This window comes from Phascolarctos cinereus, unplaced genomic scaffold, assembly GCF_003287225.1.
Source record: "Phascolarctos cinereus isolate Bilbo 61053 unplaced genomic scaffold, phaCin_HiC Scaffold_1;HRSCAF=81, whole genome shotgun sequence".
NCBI classification, from domain to species: domain Eukaryota; kingdom Metazoa; phylum Chordata; class Mammalia; order Diprotodontia; family Phascolarctidae; genus Phascolarctos; species Phascolarctos cinereus.
In genome coordinates this window covers 272940919-272960704 of record NW_027555514.1, presented here as the reverse complement: position 1 = coordinate 272960704, position 19786 = coordinate 272940919, and the positions used below count along the sequence as shown (strand labels likewise).

Sequence of the window (19786 nt, the reverse complement as noted above, 5' to 3'; positions counted from 1 at the left end):
AGGTGATGCCCACCAAGAGGGGTTGGTTGAACAAGCTGAGGTAGGTGATGGAATGAAATATTTTTGTGCTGTCATAAATAATGACTGTAAATGAGGCAGCTAGGTGGTGAGATGGATGGAGTGCTGGATTTGAAATCAGGAAGACCCGAGTTCAAATTCTGCTTCAGACAATTACAAACTATAAGACCCTGGGCAAGTTTCTTAACCTGTCTGCCTCAGTTTCCTCAGCTGTAAAATGGGGTTAATAACAGCACTTACCTCCCAGGGTTGTTGTGAGGATCAAGTGAAATAATTGTAAGGTGCTTAACACAGTGCCTGGGACAGAGTAAACGTTATATAAATATGAACCATTATGACTATGGGCAGCTAGGTGGTGCAATGGATAGAATGTCGGGTATGGAGTAAGGAGACTTGAGTTCTAATCTGGCCTCAGACACTTACTAGCTGTGCGACTCTGGGGAAGTCATTTAGCCCTGTTTACCTCAGTTTCCTTATCTGTAAACTGAGCTGGAGAAGGTAATAGCAAACCACTCCAGTATCTCTGCCAGGAAGATCCCAAATGAGATCACCAAGAATTGGACACAGCTAAAAAAGAATTCAACAACAACAATATAAGGGACTTGTGAGGATCAAATGAGATAGTATTTGTAAACTGCTTTGCAAATCTTAAAATGCTCTATAGTATTGTATGATGATGAGGAAGATTACAGAGAAGTATGAGAAGATTTACATGAACTGATGCAGAGGGAAGTAGGCAAAGCCAAGGAAACAACATATGAAATAATTAAATGGGAAGGAAAACTACCCCAGAACACTAGAAATGGAATGTTGTAAAGTGATAAAGAATAAGCTGGGCCTTAGAGGGGAGATATGAAAAGAGCCCCCCTTTGGAAGAGATTTGGGTCCATGGGTGTGTAACATTGCATGTAACATCAGATATTTTTATGGTGTGTTGATCAGTTTTACTTTATTAGTTCTCTTCTTCCTCTTTTTTTTTCTTTAAAAAAAGATTCTTTTTTATGAGGGATAACTCTCTGGAAGTAAGAGGGGGAGAGGTAAAAGGGGAAATCCAGGTGATGTTAAACCAGAAGACATCAATAACATCTATTAGAAATAAATACCATGGTTGGGGAGGAAGGGGAGGGGGAGCAAATTCAAGGGCAGGTGGGGTCTTGTGTAAGATCACACGGAGTAGACAGCCACCAACTTTGCCTATGTCTGTGGCTGGTATAACTTCAGGCTCAGAGGTGCTGGTCCTTGGGACAACATTGAGCTCTCGGTGGGACTCTTGGGGCTCTTACCTTGGAATCTCTGATGATGTGGAACTTGAGGTAATCCTTCAGTTTGTCTTTGTTGTCTTTGGCAAACAGGAAATCCTGTTGTTCCTGGGGAAGGGCCGCCAGAGCTTTGTCAGTGGGCCAGAACAGGGTTACGGGTTTGTGAATGGGGTCATTGATGAAACTTAGCAAACCAGCATCCTGAAACACACAGTGAATCAGCTTCAGAACTCCAGCCACAAAGCAAAGGGAGCAGAGAGGAAATAGTTTAGAGCCTATGTGAAAACCCTAGCTTCCCCCTCCCCCATAACTTTCAGTGGTTTGCTAGAAACCCTGTGTTGCACAGAGACGTTAATCAGACTGTGGGCCCCTTGGTCCACATCATCTCAGAAGAGCACATGAATCCCAAAGGAAGTCAAAGACAGAAGGAAAGCCCCTAAATGTGCAAAACTATCTGTAGCAGTGAGTCTGATAATACCGAAGAGCCATAAACAAAGTAGATGCCCATCAATGAGAGTCAAACAGATTATGGCATATGAATGGGAAGTAATCGCTGATACAGGGGTGGAGAACCCATGGGCTCAAGGCCACATGTGGCCTTCTAGGTCCTTGGGTGCGGCCCTTTGACTGAGCCCAAGTTCTACAGAACAAATCCTTTCCTTAAGGGGATTTGTTTTGTGAAGTTTGGATTCAGTCGAAGGGTTTCACTTGAGGACCTAGAGGGCACACATGCGGCCTCAAGGCTGCAGTATCCCCACCCCGGAACTAATGGGGAGCATTCAGGAAACTTGGGGAGGCTTGGATGGTCTGACTCAGAGTGAAGAAAGCAGAATGAGGATGATTCACACAATGATCACAATAAGGTCAAGGAAAATGCTGCTAAAGGACTTTAGAACTTTAATTAACGCAGCAAAAATTCCACTTCATTGAATTGTTGGGGAAACAAATCCTCTTAGCAGAGAAATAGTAGACTATGGATGGTGAATGGGGCCTACTTTGTAAGAGATGACCATTATATTTGTTTATTATGCTTAACTTCTTTGAAGGAAGTCTTTGGTGGTATGGGAGGTTGTACTAGTGATAGAGTGTGTCAATAAGAAGTGACAAGTGGTGTTGAAAAACTTCAACAAAATATTTATGAATTCTTTTTTTAAAAAAAGACATCATAAAATACTTGGGAGGCTACCCACCAAGACAAACCCAGGAACTAGATGAACACAGCTATAAAATACTTTTCCCACAAATAAAGTCAGATCTAAACAATTGGAAAAAAACTTAATTGCTCATGAGTAGGCCCCAAGCCAATGTAATAAAAATGATAATTCTACTTAAATCGATCTATTATTCAGTACCATACCAAGCAAACTATCAAAAATAATTTTATAAAGCTAGAAAAAAATAACAACAAAGTTCGTCTGGAAGAACAAAAGCTCAAAGATATCAAGGGCATCAGTGAAAAAAATATGAAAGGTGGTGGTCTAGCTGTACCAGATCTCAAACTGTACTGTAAAGTGGTAATTACCAAAACAATCTGGTACTGGTCAAGAAATAGAGTTAGGTACAAATTACATTGTAGTAAATGACCATAGTAATCTAGTATATGATAAACCCAAAGATCTAAGCTTTTGGAATAAAAACTCATTATTTGACAAAAACTGCTGGGAAAACTGGAAAATAGTATGGCAGAAACTAGGTATAGAACAACATCTCACGAACATATACCAAGATAAGGTCAAAATGGGTACATGATTTACACATAAAGGGTGAAACCATAAGCGAATTAAGAAAACATGCAATAGCAATGACATATTTATGTATAAGGGAAAAATTCAAGACCAAAGAAAATATAGAGAGCATTGTAAAATGTAAAATAGATAATTTTGATCATATAAAGTTTAAAAAGGTTTTTTTTAACAAACAAAACCAATGCAATCAAAATTATAAGGAAAGCAGAAAACTGGGGAAAAAATTTTTGCAACAAGTATTTCTGATACAGGCCTCATTTCTCAAATATATAGAGAACTAAGTCAGATTTTTAAAAATATGAGTCATTCCCCAGTTGATAAATGGTCAAAGGATATGAACAGGTGGTTTTCATACAAAGAAATCAAAGCTATGCATAGTTGTATGAAAAAAATGCCCTAAATCACTATTTTTTTGGGTATAATCAATAGTCAATAAATACTTATTAAGCATCTACTATGTGCCAGGCACAGTGCTAAGCACTGGGGACACAATAAGAAAAGGAAATGCAATCCCTGCTCTCAAGGAGCTTACAATATAATGGGGAGGAGATAGCAATACACAAAGGGAAGGTGAAAAGGGAGGTGGTGGAGGTACATGATATTCATGAAGTCCAAACCAAGCCGGTCAGCTGATGGTAAGTGAAGTACAACATGATGTGTTGTACAACAGCTTCTGATTTGAGTCTGGATTGGAATAGGGAACCTATGAGTTCCCTTTCAACATTAATGTTTTCTGATGCCTAACAAGGGCACATTCAGTTCTTGTGCAAGCATTCAGGCTAACAAAAAGCAGCAACTACAGGATAAGCTTCATTTATCCCACTAAAAAGCACAAAGGGCTCACACCTGAGCTCATAAACAGTCAAGACAACCCTTCTTTGCTCCGCAACAAGCCCCTGAACAGCAGATTCCCGGTCTTCTAGCCCTAGGGATGCTCCCCGTGGCGAAAAAAAAGGAAGTTGAGTTTTTAGAGAGTAAAGCAGACCTCTACTCTTCCCAACTTCCCAACAAGCCTCAATTCCATCAGGTGCCCGTACAGAACTCCACATTTGTAGAACCACCTTGAATTTTAGGCTCCAATGCAAGGAGAGAAGGGGCAGTGTGCTGTAGTGGCTAATGAGATCACCTTAAAGGCAAAAGGATCTTGTCTAAATCACTATTGATAAGAGAAATGAAGATTAAAACAACTCTGAGGTGCCACCTCACACCTATCAGATTGGCTAATATTACAAAACAGGAAAACGTTGGATGTTAGAGGGGTTGTGGGAAAACTGGGACACTAATGCATTGCTGGTAGAGTTGTGAACTGATCCAACCATTCTGGAGAGCAATTTGAAACTATGTCCAAAGGGCTATAAAACTGTGCATATCCCTTGATCCAGCAATACCATTGTTAGGTCAATATCCCAAAGACATCAAAAAAAAAAAAAGGGAAACGGACAAATATTTCTAGCAGCTCTTTTTGTGGTGACTGAGAATTGGAAATCGAAGGGATGCCCATGAATTGGGGAATGGCTAAACAAGCTGTGGTATGTGATTGTAATGGAATATTATTGTGCTCTAAGAAATGACAAGCAGGATGCTTTCAGAAAAACCTGGAAAGACTTATGAACTGATACATAGTAAAGGGAATAGAACCAGGAGGATGTTGTGCATAGTAACAGCAATATTGTTTGATGGCTGTGAATTGTGAATGACTTAGCTATTCTCAGCAATACAGTGATCCAAGACAATGATGAAGTATACTATCCGCCTCCAGAGAAAGAACTGATATTGTTTGAATACAGACTGAAGCACACTATTCTTCTCTTTCTTTCTGTCATTCATTCATTCCCCCTCTTTATTCAAGTCTTCTTAAAATGACTAATATGAAAATGTTTTGTATGATTGCACATGTATAACCTATATCTGATTATTTACCATCTCAGGGAGGGAGGAGGGGAGGAATAGAATCTGGAACTTAAAACTTTAAATAAAAATGTTACAAAATTTTTTTAAAAAGAGGACATAAAGCGGCATAGTACAATGGAAAGAGCGCTGACTTTGGAATCAGATGCCCTGGGTTCAAATTTCACCTCTGACACTTGCTCCCTGTGATCCTTTAGGCAACTCACTGACCAAGCCTCAGTTTCCCCATCTGTTAAGCAAAGGGGTAGGACTAGATGACCTCTAGATGTAGGATTCTGAAAAAACTAGGTTACTGCCCAAATGATGGCAGCCAGCATGTTGAGATCTGATACCATTCCATTCAAGAATCAGAGGAAAGGAGTAGAAACTTTAGCCTGGAGAAGGGTAAGGGGATTTGATGAATGTCTTCCTTCAACTCTTTAAAGACTGTCATGAAGAAAAGGAATTAGATCATTTTCTAAGCATGAGAAGACAGAATGAGCATAATGGGAGTAAGTTACAGGGGGGTAGATTTCTATTCAATTTGAGGAAGCCATTTTCCCCAAATTAAAGCTATCTAAAAATAGAATGACTTATTTCATGAGGTAGTGAGCTGTCTGTCATTGGAAATCTTCAACTAGAAGCTAGGTGATTAGGGTTGTTGTAGGTGAGCAAAGGATTCATGCTTTGTGTAGCAGCTGGACCAGATGATAATGGAGGTCCTGTCCCATTCTGATCCTGTTACTGTGCATACAACCCTAAGGGACTATGGAATTTTGCTGAATTTATGGTGAATTTTATGAATTCAGAGCTGGACGAAGACTCAGGGATTATTTAATCTGAATCCTTTCATTTTCTGGACGAGGGAAATGGAGTAGCCAACAGGTTTAAATACTTGTGAGAGGTCCCCACTGGTAGTAAGCAGGTGAGACAATATTAGCTTGTCCTCCAGAGTGTCTGCTTTCCCCATGGTGACCTGGGAAAATAGAGCTATCCTGAGAAGACATTTCCAAGCATTTAGCCCTCATTCACTTCCTCAGTTCTTATGGGGGGCCATCTCCACTCATCCTGATCTATATCTGGCCACTGGACCCGGATGGCTCCAGAGGAGAAAGTGAGACTGATGACTTTGCATAGCCTTCCCTCACTTATATCCAATTCATTTGCAAGTCGCAGCATCACCTCCCTGATGTTATGGTCCTCTTTGAGAATGAAAGACAAACAAGAACAACAACAGTGGTTCTTACCCGTAGCATGTTGCTGAACTTCAAGTATCCATGGTGAATTGCCACTGAGGTGAGATTCTCCTACAAAGAGACAAGTATGTTTCCTCTCATCTGACCAAGAATCAAGTTGGTAGACAATTCATGTATTTGGGGTTCTAATATTCAATCTGGCAGTCAACAAATACTCATTAAACACCTAACTATGTGCCAGCCAGTGTGCTAGGATCTGAGGATATAAATGCAAAGTATAATATATGCTTAACATACAATTATAATATGCTTAATAATACAACAGATGCTTAATAAATGCTTGTTGAATAAATGAATGAATGTGTTTGGGGGGGGACTTTCCCAGTGGAATGTAAGTTCCCTGAGGGCAGAGGTTGTTTTTAATTTTATTATTGTATTCTAAATGCCTACCACAATGCCCAATACTTATTGATGCTTAATAAACATTTATTGAATTGAGTCAAATAAGGATTTAGATAATCCTCCCTGTGGATTAGAAACATGCTTAATTGAATTTAGTGGAATCTCCAAGTTTCAGTTGTTTCTGACTCCTCATGACTCCATTTGGGGTTTTCTTGGCAGAGATACTAGAGTGGTTTGCCATTTCCTTCTCCAGCTCATTTTACAGATAAGGAAACTGAGGCAAACTGGGTGAAGTGACTTGCCCAGGGTCACACAGCTAGTAAGTGTCTGAGGCTGAATTGGCACTCCTAACTCCAGGCCTGGAGTTCTATCCAAGGCGCCACTAACTAGCCCAGATTTCAAGTTAACATGGCCTGTCTTGACTCACCATGTTATTCCCAGAGGCATCTTTGTGGATTTCTTGTAAATTTTTCGGAACCAACATTTGGTCTATGGTGTGGATTATCCCATTGCTACAGATGATATCACTGGAGACTATCTTAGCTTTGCCATTTAAATATACTGTATCCTGAAATGAATCAAAAACAAATTTAACAACCAAATCCAAATCGATGATGGGGCATTTTGAACGACTCACAAAGCCACAACCAATAATGATAATAGTAGTGATGAGGATGATAAGAGTAGTAGTGGTTTATCTTATATAGGACTTTAAGGCTGGAAGAGTAATTTAATTACATTTGAACTTCCATGAAAAACCCATAAGACGGTTATAATAGGCATTATCACTCCCATTTTATAGGTAGGTAAACTGAAGCTGAGAGTTTAAATAACTTGCCCATTGTCACATCATTAGTAAATGCTAGAAGTGGGATTCAAATTCATCTTCCTAATTTCCAGCCAAGTATTTGGCCTACTACTAACACTAATAGTTATTAGTATAGCTCACATGTACGTGTATTTTAAACTCTGCTTTACATATGTGTATATTATTTCATTTGCTCTCCACAACAGCTCTGTGAAGTAAGTACTATTATCAGCCCCAATTTACAAATGTGGAAACTTTTCTGAGCCGAGTGAGTTTAAGTGGGTTGTAAAGGGTTGTACCAATAAGGCAGGATTTGAACTCAGGTCTTCTGGACTCTAATTCAAGCACTGCATTCACTACAGCACCTGGTAGCTGCTCGTCATACAATAATTGTGGGCAAAACAGAGCCAAAAGGACAGTTGGTGTGACCAGGGCTCTGAAATTGAGAGGGTGCTAACTACACTCTCAGTTCCCTTTGGCAGCACAGAAACATTGAGCCTAGCACCTAGATATCTGGAATTATTCATGAAGATAGGAAACTCCTGGTTAGATCCTGGCTGAGTGCCTCTCTGGCTCAGCTCTGTTGCACTGACCCCCTTCCATGCTGCTTGCCTGGGGCAGTGATAGTTGACATTCACTAATAATAGCTTTGGGGCAAGATCAAGAAGTCAATTAGTGATCACAGAATTATGGGTCTAGTGCCAGAAGGGGCCTTAGGAACCATCAAGTCCAACCTTTTCATTTTTGTAGATGAGTAAACTGAGGCACAGGGTCAAAGAGCTAGTAGGTATCTGAGGCAGGGCTCAAACCCGTCATTCAAACTCCGACTAGCTACTGTTTTGATAAGAAAATGAACTAAATAAGGCAATTTTCATGTGTAGAAAAGCACAAGATACAGTATAAAATTTTAAAAATCAATAGTAATAGTTTATTAGTGATTGACTCTAAGGTAGCTATTACCGATGGCCATCTAGGAATCCAGTATAGGTTGGGCATAGGGGGAGTTTGATAAGGACCCGAGGTTCCCTCCCATCCAAAAGCCAGTGAAAAAAGGTGATGAGGCCAGTTTGGAAGGAGTAAGAACTGTGCCCCCCCGGGGGCTTTAGGAGGTTGATTCTCTTACCTGGGACACAGTGATCTGGACAGCTTCCCCTTGGAGTGAAATCATTCTTGGAATCAACTTCAGGTTTTCTAAGAGCAACTGGTGGCAGGAGACCACGTGGTATCGAAGGATCTGTGGCATGACCCCCTTGGTGGTCCACTCTTTGACCTGGGTTATGATGAGAATGAGGAGAATGAGGATAACAGCAGCAACAGCGATGCTCAGCATTTATATCTGTCATTAAGGTTTGCAAAGTGTTTTACACCTGGTATCTCATTTGATCCTCACAACAACCTTGGGAGGCAGTTATTGGCTATTATCTCCATTTTACAGATGAGGAAAGGAGGCAGAGTTAAGTGACTTGCTTAGGGCTACAAGCAAGTAAGTAGCTAAGGTAGAATTTGAACACAGGTCTTCCTCACTCCAAGTCCAGTGCTTTATCCACTGTGCCACCTGGTGGCCAATGTTGTTTGTCCTTCATTTTTGAAGGGGACCAAGGACATAACAGGGTGATGTCTTGACTTGTGCGTGAACTAGATTTAAGGGAGGCAGAGGTGCACAAAGTTGTCAGCTTCACTCTCTTTTCCTGAGTCATTGAAGTCCAGTGGCAAGACAAAAGTCAAGATGACTGGTGATGGTCTGGGATGTAGTGGATGACCTTGGGGTCTTTAATGTCTAACTAAGCTCTCCGTGCTCCACAGTCCCTGCTTCCGCTGCCTTCATGGTCATTGGAACAAATTGTTCTCATTCGCCCATTCTGCTGGGGAAGAATTCACACGCTTGGGGCAGACATCCCCTTGACTCATTGACGGGTTCGAGGCCAGCTGGTTACCCTCAACCTGATTTAGCCCGTCTGCCAAGATGCTTTTTACTGGGGTGTGGCCACTGTGCATGCTACAGCTTCTTGAAGCCACAGTATGAGTTGGTTAAAGACTGATATCAAAGGTAGATGAGCAGCCCAAAAAAGGCTCAGTAAGCCCTCATACCAGATGTGCTAGTCCTCCTTGAACACCCCATCCACCCTTCCAAGCTGCCAATACTGGGAACATCCTATAGTCACTCATTCCCATCTACTTTCTTATACTCTTTCCTTTTTCTCCTTAGTACTCCTCCATAAAAGCAAAATGGGTTGGCTAAGTGGGGAGCAAGAATCTAATACTATTTTAACCCATTATATAATAACTATCATCATCTAACTTTTTCAAGAAAGATGAAAAAGAAATAAAAATAAGTATAATTCAATTTATATATTACTTGGCAAGGCACAACTTAGGGTTAGCTAGAGATGGAAGGAATTAGATCTAGTTCTAGATCTAGAGAAGGCAGGAACTCTGAAACCAGTGAATCCAACTCCATATTACAGATGAGGAAACTGAGGCACAGAGAGGTCAGATGACTTGCACAAGGTCACCCAGCTGGTAAGGATCTGAAGCAGGATTTTAACTCAGATCTTCCTGGCTCTAAGTTTAGTATCCTATCTGCTACACAACACTGCCTCTTACGTGCCTACCTCTCTGGATATCATTTACTTACTTCACTTGTTAAATGAGGAGACTGGACCAGAAGATCTCCAAGTTAGGTCCCTTCCAGTTCCAAATCTATGATTCAGGGTTTACAAAGTGCTTTCCCTCACAACACACTGAAGAGGTTGGTAGTGAAGTATTACCACCCTCATTTTACATGTGAGGAAACTGAGGCTTATGGAGAAAAAGCGATCTGTTCTTGTTTGCACAACCAGTAAGTGTCACAGCTGGGATTCAAACCTGGTTCTCTTTCCACTAAACTACATCGCTTCTTCATCTTGGAGTTGTAAGGGGTGTTGGCAGTCATCTAGTCTAGCTTTTTATCCATTTCTCAAAATGGTGGCCAGCACCTGCTCAAACACTTCAAGTGATGGAGAGCTCATTATTTCTCAACATAGCTCATTTTGTTGTTGGGTAGCTCTTGTTTTTAGCAAGTTCCTCCTTCCAAATGTGCTTCCTTGTGGCTTCTCAGGCCCCACCTCATGCATTATGGCCAAAGAGCATGTACTCTGCCTTTTAGGCTGCCCCCAGGGTGATTTTCTTACCTGGGATGCATTCTCTAAGGCGTCCTTCAAAGGCACAAAGACAGTGAAGGGACCTGGACCCATCAGGTCTCTAATGCTATTTTCCTGGCAAAATGAAGAAAATCATCATCCTCATCACCATCACCATCATCATCCTTATCCTCACCACCATCCTCACCATCACCATCGTCATCTTCTTCATCATCACCATCATCATCCTTATCCTCATTCTCACCATCATCCTCACCATCACCATCATCATCATCATCTTCTTCATCATCACCATCACCATCATCATCCTCACCATCACCATCACCATCACCATTATCATCATCTAGATAGCTTCCAAGGTCTTTTAAGACCCATAGAGCCTAGATGGCTCTAACTAATGGTCTGACTGCCCATACACACTGAGATTTCCTTACCTGAAGATGAAAGAAGTAGGGAATAGCCTGAGTATTTTTGGGAAGTTCCTGTAATCAGAAAATGGAACAGTGTCATGTGATTTATCGTCTCCGGAATGGACACAAGAATACCATATCGGGGCAGCTAGGTGGCGTAGTGGATCAAGCACCGGCCCTGGAGTCAGGAGGACCTGAGTTCCAATCTGGCCTCAGACACATAATACTTCCTAGCTGTGTGACTCTGGACAAGTCACTTAACCCCAATTACCACACTAACAAACAAACAAACAAACAAAAGAATATATAAAAAAAAAGAATACCATATCATTGGAGGAAGGAACCAACCAAACCCTGTTACCTACAATCCACAACATCTCAGCCTCTCGGCCCTGGGAGAGACCCTGGAGTCTAGTTAGCCTGACCCATGCCTGACCAAGAAACTCCTTGACTAAATCCCAAATCCTTTGATCAGAATATGCCTAACATTCTAAGTATGGATGGGGTTGAGGCCAGAAGGAGATACTTCATATACGAAGCTGCCAGATGTGACTATAATTTTGTCTTTTATTTTATGACTTTCCTTTTATTTCATCTTTTTGGATTAAGAAATATTAATTTTTTCCTATCCTCCCCCCACAATCTTCCTTCCCTTCATCCCAACTGAAAAAAAAAAGACAAATAAAACCCTTGTAAGAAATATACACAGTTCTGATAAAGGTCTCATTTCTCAAATATATAAGAATGGAGTCGAATTTATAAGAATACAAGTCATTTCTCAATTGATAAATGGTCAAAGGATATGAACAGGCAGTTTTAAGATAAGAAATTAAAGCTGTCTATAGTCATATGAAAAAAATGCTCTAAATCACTATTTATTAGAGAAATGCAAATTTAAACAACTGTAGGGTACTATCTCACACCTATCAGATTGATTAGTATGATAGCAAAAGAAAATGATAAATGTTGGAGAGAATGTGGGAAAATTGGGACACTAATGCACTGTTGGTGGAGTTGTGAACTGATCCAACCATTCTGGAGAGCAATTTGGAACTATGGCCAAAGGCCTATAAAACTATGCATACCCTTTGGTTCAGCAATAGCACTACTAGGTCTGTAACACAAAGAGATCATAAAAAAGAAAAAAGGACCCATATGTACAAAAATATTTATAGCAGCACTTTTTGTGGTGGCAAAGAATTGGAAACTGAGGGGATGCCCATCAATTGGGGAATGGCTGAACAAGTTGTGGTATATGAATGTAATGAAATACTATTGTTTCATAAGAAATGTTGAGTAGGGGGACTTCAGAAAAACCTAGAAAGATTTAAATGAACTGATGTTGAGTGAAGTGAGCAGAGCCAGGGGAACATTGTATATAGTAACAGCCACATTGTGTGATGACTGAGTTTGACCGACTTAGCTCTTCTCAGCAATGCAAGGATCTAAGACATCTCCAAAGGTCTCATGATGGAAAATGCAATCCACATCCAGAGAAAGAACTATGGAGTCTGAATGCAGATCAAATCATATTATTTTAACTTTTTTTGGTGTGTTTTGTTTCTCAAGGTTTTTCCCTTTTGTTCTGATTCTTCTTTCACAGCACGACTAATGTGGAAATATGTTTAACATGATTATACATGTATAACCTTTATTATTGCTTGTTGTCTTAGGGACAGGGGAGGGGAGAGAGGGAAGAAGAAAAATTTGGAATTAAAAATCTTATAAAAATGAATATTGAAAACTCTCTTTATATGTAATTAGAAAAAAATAAAATACTATTAAGTGGAAAAAGAAACATACACAGTCAAGCAAAAGAAATTTCCACATTGGCCATGCCCCCATCATGTGTTTCATTCTGTGTCTTGAGTCCATCTCCTCTCTGTCAGGGAGTACAGCGTGCTTCATCAGCCATCCTTTGGGATCACTTGATGGGTACCATTTACAAGACGTTACTATATAACCTTACTACGTCCTGACATTTTGAATCTTGCTATAATCTCCTTAGACCAGTTTCTGGAGACTAACCTAGCACAGTCCTTGCTTTTCTAATTCAATCCTCAGCTAAGTAACTGCCCTACTAGCTCAGCCTCCCTTCTTTGGTAGCTATAGATCCCGATACAGATTTCCTAGGTTTAGTCTGATGCCCGTTCTTTTCTAACTCCTAGCTCCCTCCTTCCCCAAAACTCTGATTCTTCCTCTTCTCTGCTTAGTCTCTGTCCAGGCTTGGTTGCCTAAATACCCTCTGTCTTAGCTAACTCTCACTTAGCTCTGTTCCTGAGGAGTTAACCACCCTCTGTACTGTTACAGCTATAGGTGGTCTTTTCATGGAAATATGTGTGATCATTGCACATTACAATATTAAGAAGGATTGGGGGGTGGGTACAAATTGTGCTTAACAAACAAATGCTCTAATCAGTTTGTCTATCTATTTATCTATTCATTCATTCACTCATTTATTTGTAAAGACCTAGGAAAAAACTTGGTAAGATCGATAGTCAAACATTCTTTTGATTATTCCCCAGAGACGGACAGTTGCCTTTGCTACCATGCTTCCTCCCAAGAAGTGGGTGATAGCTTACCAGATAGATGGGCCCCCGGCAGATAAATCCATCCCCCCTGTAGCCTGGTTTGCAGGTGCATGTCCTTTCTTCTACTCCAGTTTGATTGCAGACAGCAAATTCACTGCAACCGCCATTTCTCTAGTGGAATTGCCATGGAAGAGTGATTTGGTTAGTTTGCTTGTTTCAAACACACTTGAAACACAAGTACAGGTGATGACTTGATTTTAAATTCATTTGGCAAAACCTGAAAAGATGGGATTCTATTCTTGCACACGTTATGATTTCTCTTTAGATTGTAAGCGTCTGTGTAAGCAGGTTTGGTTCATTCTTCGCACTTGTATTCCCAGAGCCAAGCACAGCACTTAGAACATAGCAAACACTTAAAAAATGCTTTGTTGATGGACTGATTGATAGATTCCAGTGGTTAAGCTGGTAGGCAGCAGATACGTTCATCCTGCCTGATTTACAGCATGGCCTTCTCACCATGACATATCTCTAGCCCTAGAGGGGTATGCCATGGGCTGCTCAGATGGTTATCATAATAACTGTTATTATTATAGCTCATGTTATATGATAATATTTATATTAGGTACCACATAAATATTATAAAAATATAACATTATTATATAACGTCTCCTGGCTCTTAACCCAAACAGCACTGCAAAGTAGAAAGAACACAGGCTTTGGAGACAGGGGACCTAGGCTCAACTCTCCCCTCTGATCTTTACTCCTTGTGTAACTTTGGGCGAGTCACTTCATATCTGTATGCCTTAGTTTTCCCATCTGTAAATGAGGGGGCTCACTAGATGACCTCTGGACCCCTTCCTATTCAATAATGATGATCTCATGAGCAGTATGGTTTCCAGTCAATTTCCATTCCCTGTCTTGCTGTCCCAGACATTGAGCCAGCTATGAGTAAGGGCACCAGAGTCAATGGGGGCAGCAGCTTTCAAGGCAGTTGGCATCATGATCAGACATCTGTGGCATTTATTGAGTGCCCATTGTGCGGGGCTAAGTGAGTGAGGATGCCAGTACTGCCCTTGCCCCTAAAGAACTCACAGCTGAGGTGAGGACAATGGACAGAGACAAGGGAAAGACTTAGGTATACCTGATAAACAATGTTTAAGGATGACTAGTATGTAGAAATAAGAAAGAGCATGGAGGAATGGACGGAAAGTTGACCCCCAAGTCAGGATGATCTCAGTTCAAGTCGCACTGTTGGCACATACTAGCTGTGTGACCCTGAGCAAATTACTTAACCTCTCAATGCCCTAGGTAATTCTCTAAGACTATAAAGATGTAGTTTATACTATATGTGTGTGTATGTGTGTGTGTGTGTATATGTATGTATGTATGTATGTATATAAGCATATATGTATACTTTTATAGCTGCTTGGTTATCCGCACTGGTGGAAAGGAAAGCAATTCCTTACATGGGAGCTTATGACATTAATCAAATCCTAGTTCTGGGAGAAAATAATAGTATAAAACTTTCAAAACAAAGTGCTTTTCATGTATTTCATCAATTAAGTCTCACAACAAGCTTGGGAGATAGGGACTATTGATGGCAATATGCCCATTTTACAGATGAGCGAATCGAGACTTAGAGGTATTCAATGCCTTCCTTGGTGTTGTAAGGTGGAATTTCATTTGAGGTCCTTCCTGACTCCATGTCCAATGCTCTTTCCTCACCACTGGGTGCCTTGCATCACTGTTTAGCATCACGAACAAGGACCGTAAGAGATGATGAGAGGGCATGGAGTATAGCATGTTCAGTTTGGGTTGATCAGGGAAGGAAGAGGTAAGGTAGCTATGAAGATGTACAGTAAATCATTCATTCATTCTGGAACCCCCTGACTCTGGAGTCCGTCCTTCCTTCTTCCTTCTTCCTTCCTTCCTTCCTTCCTTCCTTCCTTCCTTCCTTCCTTCCTTCCTCCCTTCCTTCCTTCCTTCCTCCCTCCCTTCCTCCCTTCCTTCCTTCCTTCCTCCCTCCCTCCCTCCCTCCCTTCCTCCCTCCCTCCCTCCCCTGACTCTAGAGTCCTTACTTTGGGAGCGAAGTACTTCATTCATTCATTCATTCATTCATTCATTCATTCATTCATTCATCCATTCATTTATTCGTTCGTTCGTTCGTTCATTTATAGAGATGCACAATCTACATCATAAGATCATGGATTTAGAGTTGGGAGGGATCTTAAAGGCCATCTAGCCCAACTTTCTCATTTTATAGTTGAGGAAACTAAGGTTAAGAGGTTTGTGTTTGTGCTTCTTCCTAGTGGAGAGCTCAACACACTTTGTGCCTCTCCTGTGCCCTCCTTTCCATGTTTGAATTCATCTTCTATTTCCCCATTCATGTCCTATCACCCTAATTAAATGGTAAGCACCTTGAGAGAAGAGACAATTCTTTATTTATCTTTGGAGCTTAATATGGAAGAGTAAGGATCCTAACTCTGGATCTGGAAGGGACCCCAGAAGTCGCCCAGTCCAAATCCTTCATTATACAGATGAGGAAACTGAGGCTCAAAGATATTCAGTGATTGACCCGAGGTCATAAGTAGTAAGTGTCAGAAGTAGCATTCGAACCCAGCTCCTCTGACTGTGGAGTCGCCATTGGGAAGGAAGTGCTTTGTAAACCTCGAGATGTTTTTGAAATGTAAGTTGTGATTCTTAAGAAAGGTTATTCATTACAAGCAGCAAGAAGACAGCCTGCTCCTGAAAACCAGCGTGATGAGTACTGAACTGAGGCCAAGAACTGGTAGGATAAAGCCACGGGTGCAGTGCCAAGATGGCTGTCCCTGTGGAATGACAGCATGCTTGAGAGCATTCTGAGGGAGGGAGGTTGCCAAGCCAACCAAAGAGAATATTGTAGTCCCTTGTCCTCAAGAGAGGGCTCCAGGGACAGGAATTCTGGGCTAAACAGTTTCCAAAAGGCCCTGGGGAGCTCAGGTGTTTGGTACTATAAATAAAAGGATGGGAAGTATTTATAGAAATGAGTCTCTGGAGCATCACAACTTTTTGGGAGAGATGCCTGCTTCTTGTGCCAAGTACAGCTATGTGAATGACTCAGGGGAGCTCTGGGGACTGTCCCAGAAAAATACCGAGGCATCAGTCTTGGCCTCCATCTTGTCTCTTTGGATAAGAGGTAGCTGGGTGTGCACAGTTAATTATTTGTTTATAAGCACTTATACTGCGGTCCCTGAGGATAAAAAGACAAAGATGGAGTAGTCCCTGCCCTCATGGAGCTTACATTCCATCAAAGGAAACAATGTGAGCAGCAGCATGGCGGAGAGGGCAATGCCCTTGGAGTTAGGAAGACCTGAGTTCAAATTCTGCCCCAGATACTTATTAGCTGCTTGACCCTGGGCAAATCACTTAACCTTTCTGTGCCTTGGTTTTACCATCTGCAAAACACAAGGTTTGGGACTCACTGGTCTCTAAGGTCCCTAAATCTAAGATCCTGACACTTCATAGCTATGCAATTCTGGGCCAACCATTTAAACTCTTGGAGTCACTGTTTTCTTATCTTTATAATGGGGAGAGCTCAGACTCAGAGCCCCTTTCAGTTTTAAATCTATGATCTATGCACACAGATAAGTTAATACAAAATCTATGCAAGGTAATTTCAGGTAATTTCTGCCATACCATTGTTATATAGTTTCATGGGGAAAGGTTGAGACAATCTAGGGATTTATTAGCTGTGTGACCCTGGAAAGATCACTTCATCTGTCCGAGTCTCAGGTTTTTTTTTCACCTGTAAAGAGGGGATGAGATGGGCAGCCAGAGATTAGTTACTATATGCATTGTTGGAGAGAACATCCAGATTGATAATAGCACATGTCCATTTGTATATCTGAGAAATCAGGTTGAAATATTTAACATGGAAAAAGAATCACAGAGCACAATTCCAGGACGTATTTGGATATTGCTGAATTTGGTAATGGAGGTGAACAGAGAGAGGGGAAATTTGAAGACTAATTTGCATGTGTGTGTGTGTGTGTGTGTGTATGCATACCTAATATATACTATATAGCTTGCATATATATGCATATATTTATACGTAAATATATGTGCATATTTACACATAAATATATATATATATTTACATATAAATATATGTGCATATTTACATGCATATTTATATCATGCATGTATGGATGGACAGATAGATAGGGTAGGTAGATAGATGAATAGAGAGGTAGGTAGGTAGGTAGATAGACTGGTAGACAGATAGCCTTGAGTCCTCCTAGAGTCACACCCCAAGTGAAAGTCTGGGGTAATTACTTCATTTATCCCACTTATCTAGATCCAACCTTAGGGATGATTCAGAATAGGTAACAGGTATGACTTTGAAGAGAATTTTAAGTTTTTCTGATAAAGGCCTCATTTCTCAAAAATATACTAAGTATAGAACTGAATCAAATTTATAAAAATAAGAGCCATTCTCCAATGATAAATGGCCAAAGGATATAAATGGGCAGTTTTTAGAAGAAGAAACTAAAGTCATATGAAAAAAATGCTGCAAATCACCACTGATTAGAGAAATGCAAAATAACACAATTGTGAGGTACCACTTTACCCCTGTCAGAAATTAGAAATGCTAGAGGGGATGAGGGATAAATAGGTACATCAATGAATTATTGGTGGAGTAGTGAATTGGTCAAACCGTTCTGGAGAACAATTTGGAACTAGGTCCAAAGTGCTATAAAACTGTCCATACCTTTTGACCTAGCAATACCACTACTAGTTCTGTATCCCAGAGATATCAAAGAAAAAGGAAAGGGACCTATATGTACAAAAATATTTATAGCAGTGCTTTTTTTGTGGGGGCAAAGAATTGGAAATTGGGAGAATGCTCATCAATTGAAGAATGGCTAAAATAGTTGTGCCATATGATTGTGCTATGATGAGGGGGGTGGTTTCAGAAAAACATGGCAAGACCTATGTGAACTGATGCAAAGTGAAGTGAGGAGAACTGGGAGATCATTGTGCATAGCAATAGAAATGTTGTAATGATGATCAGCTGTGAAAGACTTGGTTCCTCTGATCAATACAATGATCTCAGACAATTCCCAAGGGCTCATAATGAAAAAATGTTATCCACCTCCAGAGATAGAACTGATGAACCCTGAGTGCAAACTGAAGTATCGTTTTCTCACTTTCTTTTTTTTTTTTCAAATATGACTAACGTGGAAATATGTTCTACATGATATCATATTGCTTGCCTTCTCAGTGGTTACAGGAGGATGTGGGAGGAAGAGAATTTGGAACTCAAAATTTAAAAAGAAAAGAATGTTAAAAATAATAAATTGAAAAACTATATTTGAAAAAAAAATTTGTCCAAAGACCTTACCGTTAAGCAGACGTTGATGAACGTGCATGTTTTACCATCTCCTTCATATCCTCTCAAGCAGTTACAGGCAGCCTACCAGGGAGAAAAAGTCACATGATATCTTTATCTAGTTCTCGGTCCTTTTTAATAGTAATACAATAAACAACCTCCCTATCACCAACCTTGACCTCAATAAAGGATATGATAAACTTATTCACAGTAGGCGCAGAAGACTGATGACACTTTGCAATAGAGTCCTCTCAAGAAAAGTAGCAATTTAAATCTCAAGGGAAAGTAATGAAGCTCTAATTGGGGAATTTCAGATGTCATCAAGCTGGGTTAGTGTTTTGTGGGACAAAAGGACCTTCACTGCATCTTTGAAGTTATATCAAGTAGGCAGAATAGGGTAGTAGAAAGAGCACTGGAGTCGTCAGTCTGTGTTCTAGAGCACTCTGTTCTAGGTCCTACATTTTAAGGACACTAACAGACTGCAGAGAGTCCAGTGGAGGGCATCAGGATGGCGAAAGAACCATGACTGTCCCCCAAGAGTCTGACTAGGACCAAAAAGTGGCAGATTCATGTGTGGGCTCTGTGTAAGAAAATAAACTTCTCAACAATTCAAGTAATCCAAAGTGGAAGGGGCTTCCTTAGAAGGAAGGGGATCCGCCATCACTGGAGGGTGGTCTTTAAACAGAGGCTAGCTGACCATCTGCCAATGAAATTATAGACAGGAGTCCTATTTTGGTGTAGATTGGACTGTGGTTCCTTCCAGCTCTGAGATTCTGATTTGAATCTGGACAGCTCCACTAATTAGCTACGTATCTATGGCCAAACCACTTTCTAAGCCTCAGTTTCCTTCTCTGGAAAATGGGCATAATAATATCTATACTCCCTTCTCCACAGGGTGGTTGTAGCAAGGAGAGAATGGAAGCTCCTTCAGGGCAAAGTCATTCAATTTTGTCTGTGTACCTATAATGTACCATAGCACATAGCCTGGCATGTGATGCATCAGGACAACCATTTCTTCA

General features: G+C 40.6%; 1 protein-coding gene across 3 annotated transcripts in view; it reads right to left on the bottom strand.

Moving 5' to 3' along the window:
* Window positions 1-19786, bottom strand: part of STAB2 (stabilin 2) — a 167623-nt gene that overhangs the window by 39332 nt on the left and 108505 nt on the right. For all 3 annotated transcript variants that reach the window (XM_020982368.2, XM_020982367.2, XM_020982366.2), the window contains exons 44-51: window positions 18780-18851; window positions 13448-13567; window positions 10890-10937; window positions 10486-10569; window positions 8439-8585; window positions 6935-7075; window positions 6157-6216; window positions 1302-1478 (exon numbers count right to left, since the gene is read on the bottom strand). In XM_020982368.2, the coding sequence (XP_020838027.1) occupies window positions 1302-1478; window positions 6157-6216; window positions 6935-7075; window positions 8439-8585; window positions 10486-10569; window positions 10890-10937; window positions 13448-13567; window positions 18780-18851 (849 nt within the window). The remainder of the gene's footprint in view (window positions 1-1301; window positions 1479-6156; window positions 6217-6934; window positions 7076-8438; window positions 8586-10485; window positions 10570-10889; window positions 10938-13447; window positions 13568-18779; window positions 18852-19786) is intronic.